The sequence below is a fragment of the Asterias rubens genome, chromosome 7 (assembly GCF_902459465.1).
Source record: "Asterias rubens chromosome 7, eAstRub1.3, whole genome shotgun sequence".
In the NCBI taxonomy this organism is placed as follows: domain Eukaryota; kingdom Metazoa; phylum Echinodermata; class Asteroidea; order Forcipulatida; family Asteriidae; genus Asterias; species Asterias rubens.
The window spans coordinates 579,939-595,207 of record NC_047068.1 but is presented as its reverse complement, the minus strand read 5'-3'; the positions used below and the strand labels follow the sequence as shown (position 1 = coordinate 595,207).

Here is a 15,269-nt window from a genome sequence, read left to right as displayed (position 1 = left end):
GAATAGAGCTCTGTTTCAGCAAACAAATAAAAGCTGGACAATCTTCGTAACTTCTTTTATATTCAAGCCTTCATTGTCTTTTCCTTTAAACATCAGATCAAAACCCGAAACTTTCTAAAAAGTATTTTATTTTCTAGAAGTAAAAACCATGGCGTTCCATATAATAAATAAGTGGTTCCCGACCAATTGCGTTAAACGATGATACTAGTGTAAACAAGAAATGACGGGTACCATTAATGACATTCTGCACTCGGGTTCCCGTACTCAGGAATGTGTGTTCCGTTTCCATTGGAAACTCGTGAAATTCTTACACAGTAAACTTGAATTCAATGTGTAAATACTAAATTTCTTGAGGATGCCTATCAATGTCAGTATGCCCGTGGTGCTTAGAGCAAAATGTGTGGTTGTTGGTAAGTATAGCTTTAAAGTTAAACAAGGTTCAAAAATGAAAATGTTTTATCATTGGAAATTATCTTAGTACCCAGTTATGATATGATTTTTCCTTTACATTTTTTTTGGCAGTTTTGTATGTCATTATGTGGGCTCTCCCCCCACTTTTCCACACATTAATGACCAAAATAAATTTAATGTAACCTACTACGGGTGATATAAAATGGTCCAGTTACTTGAGACAAAAATGACATGCATGTGCCCCAACTCAAGTTGAGTTGAGTTGAGGTGCATGCATGTCATTTTTGTAAACATGATTATTATATTTATAATAAGTACAAACTAAAACTAAAAGTGCCCAACAACAAGGTCAAAGGAATGTCAAAGGCCCTAAAATGGAGGGTTACGATTAGCCTGTCACTCATAAAAGATGCCCTCTTTCAACTAAAAACAGAATCTACGTTTATGTTTACGTTGGTTTACTCAGCAGAATCCACAAGTTTGGACGAAAGCTAAGGGTGTTCTAACACTAACAGTAACACCTTGCAGTGCTTAACGAATCTAATTTGCTATTAATCGCTACTTACACTTACAGGTGATTCAACAGTTGGCAAGAGTGCTTTGACCCAGGTTTTTCACAGCGATGGCACACATTTCCCCAAGGCTTATTCCATGGTAATTATTTACTCTAGTGTTAAACTTTAAAGCTAAAATTACAACTTCGTTACTCAGGCAGGACCCATAAGTTAGGACATAAAGTTAGTGAGCAATTGAAATAAAAGTGTCTCGCTCAAGGTCAACTGTCCTGGACCAAGATTCGAACCCACATTGTGATGACTCAGCCACAACATACTTAATTTGGTGTGCTAGATCAGGTGCTAGATTGACCATTCGACCACAGCACTCTATGGATTGGTAAATGGATTCATTGGTAAAGTTGACAATGGGTGTGTAGGTTGCATTATCAAACTGACAAAATATTAAATAAGTACGAAGTAAACACAACATGAATAATTTACTGCTGACAGTTTATACAACAATTAATTAATGTAATGAAATACAATTAAAATAAGTGAAGAGGGATGAAATCAATTTTAAAAGGGGAATAAATGACTAATTTTAGACACTTTTCCCCCCTTTTTTGCAGACAGTTGGAGTGGAGCTGTGTGTCAAGAGTGTCACAATTCCTGATTCCAGCAACAGCGTGGTAAGTTGTCTGCTCTCAAGACAATGGGGAACGTTTGGGACACTAGGTGGCGGCAGACTTACCAAGTAAAATCCATATCCATTGTTCTTGGTAATGTGCGCATGCTCAGAGCTATGTAAACAATAGACATTTACCTGGTAAGTCTGCTGCTACCTAGTGTTCCAAAATTTCCCATTGGTCGCACCTTCAGTCAAGGTTTTAATTAAAAAAGTGTAAATTAAAAAAGTGGGTGTCCAAATTGTTCATTTACAGTTTGTTTGCATGTAAACAATACAAATGATACATAAAACAGGGTGTCCAAAAGGCACCCAGACACCCCTCTGGCTAAGACTATGTCTTCGGTTGTCCCTATTTCCTGCTAAGAAACTCTTCAAAGATATTTCATAGTGCTCAACAGAAAACATCCCCCTAATCAATAATGTTTCTTTCCCTTTTTTTTCAGGAGTTGTACATCTATGACTCGGCTGGTAAAGAATTGTTTTCAGATTATGTTCAGCAGATGGTAAGTTATAACATATTGTTTTTGTTGTTCCTTTCCCCTCCCCTCCCCCAAATTTAGACCAAAGCACTTTTTATTTTAATTTTATTTGGCTGCAAAGAAGAACTTATCAACTAATTATGATTTTGATTTGTTTTTTGATTTTGACAGTGGGATGGCCCATCATTGGCTGTGGTCATGTTTGATGTGACCAATGAGAAGTCTTTTTCCAGTTGTACCAAGTGGTTGGAAAGAGTCAAGTCTAAGGCAGGACGTGCAATTCAGGGTATGTGTGTAAATTGAAAATTAAAAAAAAACATAAAAAACATAAGGGCTTGAAGAAGTTAACATGTTATTCTGGTAACCTTTTTATCTCAAAAGTCAAGATTTCAAACGGAGCGCTGGGGAAGGCGGGGAGGGGTATTTGATGGTTGTTTCTCCCAAAATAGTGGTCATCGAAGTAAATATACCGAAGCAAAATTTCTCTCTTAAACACGGGTTCTCCCAATGATTTCTCAAAACTTGCATGGGAATGCTGAATTGAAATAAGTTTCAAAGGGACTATTATAGATACGCAGCGATTGAAATTCTACAATACAAGCATTCTCTTGGGGGGGGCTTGTGAAAACAAAATAAGAAACCTTTTTTTTCTGATGTCGCACCATTTATTTTGAAATAATTCTTTGATATAAATTTTCAGCTGTTCTGATCGGGAACAAGACCGATCTGGCCACCAGAAGAACAGTCACAGAGAGCATGGCACAGAAAGCAGCTGCAAGCTTGGAAGTGGAATACTTTGAATGTTCCGCCGTAAGTATTCCCTACAGGACAATGCCCAAGACAGATTAACGCATTTAGAATGTGTGAGCTGCAAGCAGAAATCTAGACTTTTAAGTATATTTGTGTTTAAAGGCAGTGGACACTTTTGGTAATTACTCAAAATAATTATGAGCACAAAACCTTTCTTGGTGACGAGTAATGGGGAGAGGTTGATGGTATAAAACATTGTGAGAAACGGCTCCCTCTGAAGTGTAATAGTTTTTGAGAAAGAGGTAATTTTTCACGAATTTGATTTCGAGACCTTAAGTTTAGAACTTGAGGTCTCGAAATCAACCATGTAAACCCACACAACTTCGTGTGACAAGGGTGTTTTTTTCTTTCATTATTGTCTCGCAAGTTCTATGACCGATTGAGCTCAAATTTGTACAGGTTTGTTATTTTATGCATATGTTGAGATACACCAACTGTGAAGGCTAGTCTTTGACAATTACCAATAGTGTCCACTGTCTTTAAAACTATTTCACTAGAAATCTGATTTTATCAATCAATCAATCAATCAATCAATCAATCGTTAAATTTATAAGGCGCTAATCCAACAGTCGTTGCTCATAGCGCGGTACAGTAGGCCTTCGAAAAAAGATGAGATTTGTAAAGCAAAGTTTTGAAGTTTGCTAATGAAGTAGATTGCCTGATGTTCTCAGGAAGATGATTCCACATCCTTGGTGCTGCGATAGAAAAGGCACGATCCCCCCGAATGTGAATAAGTGAAGTGTGGGAACAGGAACGCAGATTTCTGACAGGTTCTTTGATTGACAATAAGTCAATGAGATATTGTGTACATAAATGCATAATAATATTCATACAAATACCTGATAATCGTCCATTAGTCAAGATCTCCTAGCCCGAAATGAAAGTGGCTTCAAAGTAAAATCTTCCCGATTTTCAGAATCCAATGTTGGTAGTTCGGGTGTCGTACTGTAGTAGTTAATAAAAGCATCTGCTGTAGAATGCAGGGGGCGTGGGTTTAAACCCAGCAAAAGTAGCGAAATTGACATAAAAAGTACAATACAAACAGTTCACTCAAGACAAAATGTGCTCTACTCCCGCCTTATATTTGATGTTCAAACTCCTTTTCGCATTCATTTGAGGTACTAGCAAGGCTACTAAGTCTAAAAACATAAAATCAAAAACAACATTGCGGACAATAATAAAAAATAAAAAAATTGTTATATAGTGCATTACACGTTAACCGTATCAATGCGCTTAACATTAGTGCCCTGGTCATAGGGCCAATAACATCCCTTTCAATGTTTCTCAGCTCCCTGGGGAGTATACAGCCCTGAGCTGCCTGTAAGGTAAGCACCTGGCTTTTTCATACACAATGTCAACCTCTACCCTCGCAGGTACCCATTTATGCCCCTGGGTGAAGAGAAGCATTTATAGTAAAGTATCTTGCTCAAGGACACTAGTGTCACGACCGGGATTCAAACCCACACTCCGGTGACTGCACCAGAAAAATTTACAGGTAGTTTGGTTTAGAGTCTAAAATTGGGTGGCACGGTTGACTTGTGCGTAAAGCGCTTGCCTCTCACCAAGGTGACCCCGGTTCGATTCCCGGTCGGTGCCATATGTGAGTTGAGTTGTGCGTTGGTTCTCTGCTGTGCCACGAGGGTTTTCCAGACTATCCGGTTTTCCTCCCTCAGAAAAAAAATCAAACACTTTCGATCTTGGCTGTGCTCCGTGGTCATAATGGGTTGATGTGGCTGGCAGCTGAATGCGTCCTTGCATGCCTGCTTCTCGAACACGCTGTAGCCGCGTCCTTCGCAATTCAGCTCTAGCTGCGAGTATGGACGATTAGCCCCCCAAATTATTATTATTATTATGATGTCGCTTTACATTTATCTTTTTGCAGAAAGAGCAAGAGAACATAGAGGCTCCTTTCTACTATTTGGCAAATGCTTTCTACAAGAAATATCAGGAGAAAGTCGCAATGACTGAAGCCATCTCTGGGTGACGGCAATCTGTGAGTTGAGAATAAACTGCAGAAGTGCTCTCGCTTCCTTTAAAGGCAGTGGACACTAGTGGTTATTACTGAAAATAATTATTAGCATGACACCTTACTTGGTAACGAGTAATGGGGAGAGGTTGATAGTATAAAACATTGTGAGAAACGACTCCTGCTGAAGGAATGTAGTTCTCGAGAAAGAAGTAATTTTCCACAAATTTGATTTCGAGACCTCAGTATGAGATTTTGAGGTCCCAAAATCAAGTATCTGAAAGCACACAACTTCGTGTGACAAGGATGTATTTTCTTTCATTATTATCTTGCAACTTCGACAACCAATTGAGCTCAAATTTTCACAGGTTTGTTATTTTATGTATATGTTGAGATACACGAAGTGACAATTACCTACAGTATCCAGTGTCTTTAAGGCATATTTTGACGTGAAGTTTGCAACTCAACATCTAGCGGAGGGCACCCTACTCAAATGAAGTCATGTGCAAAAAGATCTTTTATCTTTGGTGTGAAAACTAGAGCACTTATAAAAATGTAATTTTATCCATTTTTGTACAAAGTATAAAATGTGTATATTGTGAAATATTTGTACAGTTTGGCCTTTTCTCTTTATGAACTTAAACTTTATCCGTGTAGTATGAATTGGCTTGCAAGACTGTAAATAGACGATTTTGCAATTAGAAGTGTTTCTGAGGTTGTGCGTTATCAAAATTTACATGGTGTGAAACAAGTAAAACTTAAGTTTGCTTGATTTCTATTTGTCATGCCTTTATTTTCCTATGCCTACACCATACATATATAAGAACTGGCCTATATACGCGGCCTCGGCATGCACGCAGGCGGCCATTTTCTAAGTTGACAAAACAGCATCGCCGCGCGTGTAGTTGTGCGACCATTTTGTGGGTTGACAAAACAGCATCGCGTATAGCGTTCAATGAACACAAATCCCAATGTGTACTTTTTTAACGCGCGTACAGAATGGCGCGCGTGTCTCCTTGCGGTCCCGTCGCGTTTGTGCAAGCAACATCAGTGTGCCCTCTAGTTCTTATACATAACTCTATGGCCTACACATATTTAGCTGTACATAATGTGAGACTTTTTGCGACACTAGGTGGCAGCAGACATACCAGGTAAATCCATTGTTCTCAGATATGTTCAGAACTACGGAAACAATGGCAAATTACCTTGTATGTCTGTTACCAATTGATGGGCCTCTTGTAGAATAAAATCTCATACTGTTAGGCTTAATGTTGGACCCTTCCCATGAAATATGCTAATTACATTCACGCATGCGTACATACCCTATTGGTTGGCAAACGCCTTAGAGTTGTGCACTAACCAGACGCGCAAACGTGTTTGCATCACGCAGCCATTAGCCGTGTAGAAAGCAGCGCGATGTTTCCTTTTTTTTTGCCAACCACAATGTTAGTGCGCATGCGCTATGTGCAATTTACATACTTCATGGCAAGAGTCTATTGGCCACAACAGTTGCTCCTTAGGTCTGCAGGGGGTATTTGTATTTGGGATAAGAAAAAAAAAATTATTTCATAGTTCAATTTGTAGGATGCCAGAAACTTGAATTAAACATTATGAAATGTAAAACATGATTCTACTTTGTCAGTCCTTTTTATTTATATCAATCATGTTCTCATGGTTCTTTTAATTCATATACATTTGTACACTATCCTTATTATTACAAAACAGAAACCTTTAAAATGTAATCAGAGTTGTGAAATGTTTATATTTTCACATAAAGGAACTGAGAATGATGTAAAGTGTTACACTGCTAACAAAAAATTATAGCCGATATAGCGTATGTATCTGCTTACTACCATAAAGCTGTTCAAAGTGCTTAAACAAACAGAAACATTTTAAGACGTGTTTTTAAAATTTGGCTGAATTATGAGACCGATTTATGCAGCACTTAATAAGGGTAAACAAGGTGCGGCAATGCATTCAGTAGCCACTGCCAGAAACACCAGGGCAAACCCTTCTCTTAATAGTGATAAGTGGAACTGCATTGCACAAAACACAAGACCGCCAGCTTTACGTCCCATTTGAAGGACGAAGCAATAGACTATTGAACATGACGTCACCGTTCAAATATTTGCCCTACAATATGGCAACTGAGCGTGTGGGTGTGTGTGTGCGTGCTTGTGCCATAGAAATCAAACGGGGAATGCTGCATGTTTCTTTGATGTACGCGTTTAGACGCGCATACGGTTTGCCCTACAAGATGGCGACTTTCATAGCAGCAAAGGGGTTATTCAATACGGTCTACACTGGTTGAGGACACAAGTGCCAAGACTCTGACGATCAAAAACACCAAAACTCGAATGCGGTGCACTTAATGGCTCGACCACAGCATGCCAATAATCTATGTGATTGTGTAAGTTCCAGCTCCATTCCATCCCATCAGAGTGACAAAAATTTGTGGCACATTTGGGGGCTCAAAGTCCTTCTGTTTTGCTGGTGGTCAAGCAATTATTTCAAGCCCAGATAACAAAAATAATAATTGAGAGGTACATTATCTTCAAACTGTGACTCCGTCCGAGAACGCTAACGCTGTGATGGCTTTTTGATGTCCATTGAACTCCCTCTTCACCTCTGACTGCTCAAGGTTCCATAATCGTGCTGTGTGGTCGGAGGAGGCTGTTGATAGACCGAGAAAAAAAAGAGGTAAAGTTGACGCTCAACTCAATAGACCCTTTCCATGAAATATGTTAATTGCACATAGTGCGTGCACACATTTGGGTTGGCAAAAATAAGGAAACATCGCGCTGTTTTGTACACGGCTTATGGCTGCGTGACGCAGACGCGTTTGCTCGTCTGCTTAGTGCACAGCTCTATGGCGTTTGCAAACCAATAGGGTCTGTACACATGCGTGAATGTTATTAGCATACTTCATTATTGTAAAAAATAACATACATTTAGCATAGTTTGATGAATTCAAACTATCGTTTTTTTAATATTTTTGTTTAAGCAGATTATTATTGTTTGTCAGGGGGGTTTCAAAGGCAGTGGAGCGTGTCATGGTTGAGCTTTGAACTGAAGTCCTTGTGGCTGAGCTATCACATTGTGGGTTCAAATCACGGTCATTACATCTAACTATAGTTGCTTCCCTTTACCCAGGAGTAAACATGGTCGGCCATTTATGGGAGTCACAATTTTGACTCCCATAAATGGCCGACCATGTTAGTCGACGAGGTAAAAGGAAAACCATGCAATTTCGAGTGATACTTGTGTGGATCATTATATTCTGCTTTTAAAATATCTTTCTAATCATATGCATTTTATAACAAACAGTTACAAACGCTTTTCAAAGACCAACTCAACCGATCCAAGGGAACGTGTTCCTTTAATGCCCATGGAACAGGGGTGATTATAGTGTAAGGTGCTCTCAAACAATAATTAAAAGCGCCTACCAAATGCCTTTTAAAAAAATGCCTTTAAAAAAAATGCCAATCATAAAAATAATTCAAATTGGAAGGCTCCGATGAAGTACCTACTTATTTCTACTTTTCGCAAGACACGTTAAAAGGGATACACCAAGTGAGAATACTGGTCTTTGACAATTACAAAATGTATTTAACAGTGCCTTTAAACATCTTAAGAAAAGGAAAACAAACCTGTGACAATGTAGAGAGAATCTGATGAGAAAGCACAATCCCAGACCCAGCGTTGGACGGGATCCGTCAGCGTTGTGACTAACGTGAAGTCAGACGTCTTCCAGACCTTCACCGTTTGGTCTGCTGCTGTTGTGGCAAGAAGCCTACCACATTTGAAATGAGAAGTAAAGAAAACTGGTATTTCACAAACGTGTTTATACATGTATTTACTTGAGTTTTGAATCGCGCCTCCTACTCCCAGGGCGTTGTGGTCTCAAGTGCAATTCCATCTAATAATAATATATTTGGTTTGCAGGAACACCGTGTATTTATCTACTTGCCAAGTAGAGTTTGTTCTTAGAGAACTGTCTTGCTTTATTCTACTATCGCGTAGTAGATTTAACGGATGTTCGGGAGACTTCTCAGTTCTGAAAAGAACTGTCCTGTTACCGCAAACCAAATATATATTGATACCTCACCATGCAATGCCTCAAATCATATATCTAATAATTGCTAAGCAAAGTTTAACGTCACAATACAAATCACTCTGGCAACTCAACTACGAGTCTTTTAAAGGCAGTGGACACTATTGGTAATTACTCAAAATAATTATTAGCATAAAACCTTTCTTGGTGACAAGTAATGGGGAGAGGTTGGTGGTATAAAACATTGTGAGAAACAGCTCCCTCTGAAGTGCCATAAGTTTTGGAGAAAGAAGTAATTTTCCACGAATTTGATTTCGAGACCTCAAGTTTAGAACTTGAGGTCACGAAATCAACCATCTAAACGCACACAACTTCGTGTGACAAGGGTGTTTTCTTCTTTCATTTATTATCTCGCAAGTTTGATGACCGATTTAGCTCAAATTTTCACAGGTTTGTTATTTTATGCATATGTTGAGATACACCAACTGTGAAGGCTGTTCTTTGACAATTACCAATAGTGTCCACTGCCTTTAAGACTAAAATGCTTCAAAGCACAAATTTGAAATCGATCCCTGGGCATATGAGTGGAGGTCATACTGAAAACAATGAAAAGCAACTGTGCCCAATTTCATAGAGCTGCTAAGCACAAAAATTTGCTTGGCATTAAATTTCTTCCTTGATAAAAATAGGATTACCAACTAAAATTCAACATGATTTTCAGGATAAGCAAACAACAGCTGAATACCAGTAACAAACAATATGCAACCAATGGAAATTTGGTTGGTTATCATGTTTTTATCAAGGAAGAAATTTCATGCTATTTTTGTGCTTAGCAGCTCTATGAAATTGGACCCAGGTCTTAAGCTCTCTTTAAATTTAGAAGTACATGGCTGAATTATTTTGCAAGTACTTACGTGCAGTCCGGGCTGAATTTGCATTTAAGCCCAAACTTCTTGTGGGCGGGGATCTTGGTCTTGGGTATGAGCTGTGAGATGGGGTCAGTGGTACCCGGCGACACCCTCCAGATGTAGCAGTTTCCCTTGTTGTTGATGGCCGCCATGTGGGTCGCCTCCGAGTCGATGCATATGTGCTGGATGGAGGAGTCTGGTTCCGGAACCTTAAAGCGTAAACAAGACCAGAAAATATGAAACTATAGCACATGGGGAAATGAAGGTAGAGGCTTTAGGAGTCTGCTCAAAACTACAAGTGGCATCTTCAATTGAAATGTGTACACTCTCAGGTCCGTTCGCATCGTTTTTGAAAGAGCAAGGAAGGGCACCAAGAAATGTTTTACTTGGGAAAAGGAAATTGCTCTCCCTTGAGGAAATTTTAATTTTCTACTGGAGCATTTCAAGGGCCTGAAGACATTGACAAGGGGTCATGGAGGCAATCATCTTAATAGATCGATCCATTAAGCTCCGCCCCATTGCGTATTGACCAATCACAACGAAACGAAGGTCTGACAAATCAAGGTAGACATGTGTGCTTGTATGCTTTGCGCGCGCGGCAGAGTTGTGCAGAAAGGCATTGGAGAGGCTCACGTGTTCTTGCACACACGTGCGTTGTGGGCGGAGCCTAATGGATCAGTCTATTGCCACTATGAGGCAATCAACGACGTTTCAGGCCTGCACTCTGTGACTGTAGGATGAGGGGACAAGCACTTACCAGTTGCTCATTGTGTCCACTCCTCAGGTCCCATATGTGAACTGTGCCACTCTGGTCTCCAACAACGAGTTCTCCCTGTTGACAAACAAATAATGCAAGGTTAAAATAAGATGCTATGGGAGACTTTTGGGAGGCTTGGTTACAGCAGACTTACCAGGTTAAATCCATTGTTCTCGGTAGTGTGCGCATGCTCAGAACAACGTAAACAATGGACATTTACCTGGTAGGTCTGCTGCCACCTAGCGTTCAAGAGTCTCCCATTACTGGTTGTTGATTTTTAAGTTAAGGTTTTCGTTGCCAATCCACCTTCAAAACTAAATTATAAAAACAAGATAATGTACCAAGCATTGCTCTGAACACCTAGCAAAAGATTACCTGATTTGGGTGCAGACAGGCGCAGTTCACTGGAGCATTGACTTGGAAAATCTTCTGACACTGTAGGTTTCTCATTCTGAGGAAAACAATTAATTTGGATGCAAAGCAATAAAGAACATTAGCATTCCCCGCTATACTTAAAGACACTGGACACTATTGGTAATTGTCAAAGACCAGTCTTCACAGTTGGTGTATCTCAACATATGCATAAAATAACAAACCTGTGAAAATGTGAGCTCAATCGGTAGTCGAAGATGCGGGATATTAATGAAAGAAAAAAAACACCCTTGTCGCACGTAGTTGTGTGCTTTCAGATGCTTGATTTCAAGACCTCACATTCTAAACTTGAGGTCTCGAAATCAAATTCGTTGAAAATTACTTCTTTCTCGAAAACTACGTCACTTCAGAGGGAGCCGTTTCTCACAATGTACTATACTATCAACCTCTCCCCATTACTCGTCACCAAGTAAGGTTTTATGCTGATAAATATTTTGAGTAATTACCAATAGTGTCCACTGCTTTAACAATAAGACAACAACCTTCAAGAACATAAAGCCTTACATTGGCAGCATATTGCGCCACAGCACCTTGTAAACCATTACATGGTGCTAAGGATTAGGTCTCATAATTCAAAACTTTGTCCCACTCACCTTGCAGTAAAAATACCTGGCGCTTTGTATCCTTTAGCAAAAAGCGCGTTATAAATACGGTTATTGTTATTATTACTTATCATAGACTGATGTTTTTCAGTACCTGTTTCCCTACACAATCATTATGAATAAACAGGCCTGGAATTCATCTTTGAGAAGGTGAGGCAAAATCTAATAAGTACGGTGAACTTTACACGGGGCACTAAGGCCAAGCCCAGGGTAACAATTATGGCCATGACCTCAATGTAATTGACCCATCCATTAAGCTCCGCTCCATTGCGTATTGACCAATCACAACCCATTGTGCAACCAAAGGTCTGACAAATAAAGTCTGACATGCGTGCGCGTATGCTTGGCGCGCGCAGCAGAGTTGTGCAGAGTGGCATTGGAGAGGGTTACGAGTTCTTGCTCACATGGCGCCGTGGGCGGAGCCTTATGGAACGGTGTATTCCTGGCCTTGATGAACAAAACACAATGAATCAGGTTTTATTTCATGTTTGTATTTCTGACCCTACCTGAGGTCCCATATCTTAGCCGTGCAGTCTTCCCCTCCTGTGTACATCCACTTGCCATCCTCTTGGAAACCCACGGCTGTTATATTCCTTGAGATGCCCTCGTAGTTGATCACTGGTGACGCATCGTTGGAATTGATATCATACATGCGAATGTGCTGGTAACCTGTCGAGGAAAGAGATGCATAGAAACTGATTTAAGTTTCGGCACAAGCTTTGAACTGTAAACGACATAAAAGTATATAGGATTTGAGGCATTGCATGGTGAGGTATCAATATATATTTGGTTTGTGGTAACAACATGTGTGTATCTACTTGCCAGGCAGAGTTTGTTCTTAGAGAACTGTCTTGCTTAATTCTACTATCGCAGAGTAGATTTTTAGGGTGTTCGGGAGACTTCTCAGTTCTGCAAAGAACTGTCCTGCTTATTAACTATTACCCCGGCAGATGGTATAGAAATAGGCTGGGACTACTACTTTAGCTTATATGATCGTAATTAACTGTACTATCGGGGAGTCAGTTATTGGGTTGGTCTCAAAGTTTCGACTAGCTTGCTCTAGTCATCGTCAGGAGACGGAAGTAGACCTGTTTTTTACACAAGTAAAGGGCAATTGCCTCCATGCCCACTGGTCACTGCATCTGTGTTGTGAAATTTTCCAGTATAAATTAAATTTCCCTCATAAAAGAGAGGAGCCCTTAACCCTCATAATCCTCAGTCAAAACTTTCCTGCAAACTGATACAATTTTAAACCATTCCACTACATGGGTGAGTTGTATATGGTGGCAAAGCTAAGCACGAAAATAACCCTGTTTAGTTGCGATGATCGTAACCCTCCATCCTCCCGACGGTCGCCGGGAGGATTGACAGTTTTAATTGTCACAACTACCCTGTAGAATGCATTCACCAGGCTGGCATGGTTTATCTATCATTCATAATACCTCAGACAGTTTCGCTATTCCTATTGGTGGAGAGCGCGTCACGTGGGTGTGTATAAACCTTTGTTTATGACCAGTAAAATGTGTTGAAACATGGGCGTGACACGCAAGTTTGCACCTGTGCTTATAAGACAGTTTCTTCATTCCTATTGGTCGAGAGCAACGGCTGAAACAGTTGTGCCACATCACGCGATACGTGCGACGCGCACAGCATTCCCTTATAAGGAGTTGTTTACCCGAGGGCCTTGACTGGGCCTTACCATTTCATAGCTGGAGGGGTGTTGTGTTGAAAGAAATCATTGAACAATATTATAATTTTTGCATTTATTTTTACTTTTCTTTTTGACCAAAAAGTGTTGATGTTTTTGACAGAAAAGGTATTTATGAATGGGAATCAAAGTGTGTTGAATCGGTTTTGAACTAGTGGTTTAAACACGCCGAGGCCTGGTTCTTGATAATTTACCTTGACTTCGTCTCGGTAAAATTATCAAGAACCAGGCCTCGTTGGGATTAAACCACTAGTTGAAAACCTCTTCACCACACATTGATTCCCTGAATCAAACAGTTGATAATCTGATAATTATTTCTTACCCGCTGCAGCAAGAAGATGTCTATCCGGTGTAATTTCTAAACAGTTCACTTGCTGTGAAAGGTAAGAAAGTTAAAGAAAACGTGGCTTCTTTGTCTTTGAGGTTAGCTGAGGTTGCAGTTGCACCCCTACAGCATAACGTAGCTCAACCATCCTTCCTCCATATGACTCAACAGCTTTTTATGACAACTCCACCATTCCATAAGTCCACAACAACTCGAGTCGAGATAAAACTTAACAAGCAAAATATGCCTTAAAATGTGATTTCATTGTGTGATCGCATGGCAGTTGGAACTGATAGGCAATATCTTGTGTATTGATTTAAGTCTGTTAAATTAAATAGGAAAAGAAGTTACTTTTCATATAGTAAAAATCTAACAATTAATTTTCTTTGTGGAGGAGAATCCTAATATTTAAGCATAATAAAAATAATAATAATAATAATAATAATAATAATAATAATAATAATAATAATAATAATAATAATAATAATAATAATAATAATAATAATAATAATAATAATAATAATAATAATAATAATAATAATAATAATAATAATAATAATAATAATAATAATAATAGTATTTGGTTTTTATTTAGCGCTTTATACACCATGTCTCAAAGCGCTTCCAACATTATTACCCTGATCAATGGACCATTTTCATTCCTTAAACCATCTCAGCTCCCTGGGGAGTATACAGCCTGTGCCGCCAAATATGTAGTGCACTAAGCTATTAATATTACACCAACCACAAGAACCATCTCTGCCCTCACAGGTACCCATCTACCCCTGGGTGGAGAGAAGCAATTAAAGTGTCTTGCTCAGGTCAGGGACACAAGTGGCAAGAACGGGATTCGAACCAACACCCTGCTGAACAGAAACACCAGGGCCCAATTTCATAGAGCTGTTAAGCACCAAAATTTACTTAGCATGAAATTTCTTCCTTCAAAAAACAGGATTATCGACTAAATTTCCATTTGTTGCATATTGCTTGTTACTGGTATTCAGCTGTTGTTTGCTTATCTGAAAATCACGTGGAAATTTGGCTGGTTATCCTGTTTTTATCAAGGAAGAAATTTAATGCTTAGCAAATTTTTGTGCTTAGCAGCTCTATGAAATTGGGCCCAGAGCTTGAGTAAGTCGAGTTCGGTGCTCTTTGGTCTTATCCGCTCTGCCACGACACCCCATATCGATTACCGCAAGAGTATTTAAGGACATATGTATTCAATTACATTTACAATCATAACTAGTAATAAATAAAACTAGAAAGATCTAACCCAAAACATTATTCTAATCTAATTCTAAATTGAATTAAAATAAATTTAGTAAAATCAGAAAAATAAATACTGAATGAAGGATACAGAGTCTTGATGTTGAACTGTTCTGTGACAAATTCCTGTGTGTGCTTGCCAAAATCGGATCGTGTGGTCATATCCAGCAGTTGCTAGGATCACCTGACGATCGCCTCCTTCGTTTAGATTGGCCATCTGGGACTAGTAAGGCATAGAAATTGGGGGAAAAAACATCAACTTTCTTCAGGACTGCTAATTAATTAATGTGTGGTGTGTACATCCCCAAGAGCCGACTTGCCAAAATCTGCCTATTGGTGGCGCTATTGATCTGGACCATTATTTTT

At 39.3% G+C, this 15,269-nt stretch overlaps 2 protein-coding genes across 2 annotated transcripts; one reads left to right on the top strand and one right to left on the bottom strand.

Moving 5' to 3' along the window:
- The first annotated feature begins 255 nt into the window (after positions 1-255).
- Positions 256-4,988, top strand: LOC117292243 (intraflagellar transport protein 27 homolog). The gene is made up of 7 exons (XM_033774226.1): positions 256-410; positions 986-1,065; positions 1,538-1,597; positions 2,040-2,099; positions 2,247-2,361; positions 2,776-2,885; positions 4,768-4,988. The coding sequence occupies exons 1-7, from the start codon at positions 356-358 to the stop codon at positions 4,867-4,869; spliced, it is 582 nt and encodes a 193-aa protein (XP_033630117.1). The 5' UTR covers positions 256-355; the 3' UTR covers positions 4,870-4,988.
- Positions 4,989-7,127: 2,139 nt separating this feature from the next.
- Positions 7,128-15,224, bottom strand: LOC117292475 (target of rapamycin complex subunit lst8-like). Its single transcript, XM_033774523.1, has 8 exons — positions 14,995-15,224; positions 13,635-13,686; positions 12,111-12,273; positions 10,946-11,021; positions 10,571-10,645; positions 9,820-10,022; positions 8,502-8,644; positions 7,128-7,524 (listed from the first exon to the last, which is right to left on the bottom strand). The coding sequence occupies exons 1-8, from the start codon at positions 15,118-15,120 to the stop codon at positions 7,406-7,408; spliced, it is 957 nt and encodes a 318-aa protein (XP_033630414.1). The 5' UTR covers positions 15,121-15,224; the 3' UTR covers positions 7,128-7,405.
- Positions 15,225-15,269: the final 45 nt, after the last annotated feature.

Coding starts and splice junctions, on each gene's coding strand:
- LOC117292243 (XM_033774226.1), top strand. CDS start 356: ATGCCTATCAATGTCAGTATGCCCGTGGTGCTTAGAGCAAAATGTGTG. Junction 1,066..1,537: donor TCCCCAAGGCTTATTCCATG/GTAATTATTTAC, acceptor CCTTTTTTGCAG/ACAGTTGGAGTGGAGCTGTG. Junction 2,362..2,775: donor GGCAGGACGTGCAATTCAGG/GTATGTGTGTAA, acceptor ATAAATTTTCAG/CTGTTCTGATCGGGAACAAG.
- LOC117292475 (XM_033774523.1), bottom strand. CDS start 15,120: ATGGCCAATCTAAACGAAGGAGGCGATCGTCAGGTGATCCTAGCAACT. Junction 11,022..12,110: donor GCTAAGATATGGGACCTCAG/GTAGGGTCAGAA, acceptor TGTTTTCCTCAG/AATGAGAAACCTACAGTGTC. Junction 10,646..10,945: donor CCTGTCTGCACCCAAATCAG/GTAATCTTTTGC, acceptor GTTTGTCAACAG/GGAGAACTCGTTGTTGGAGA.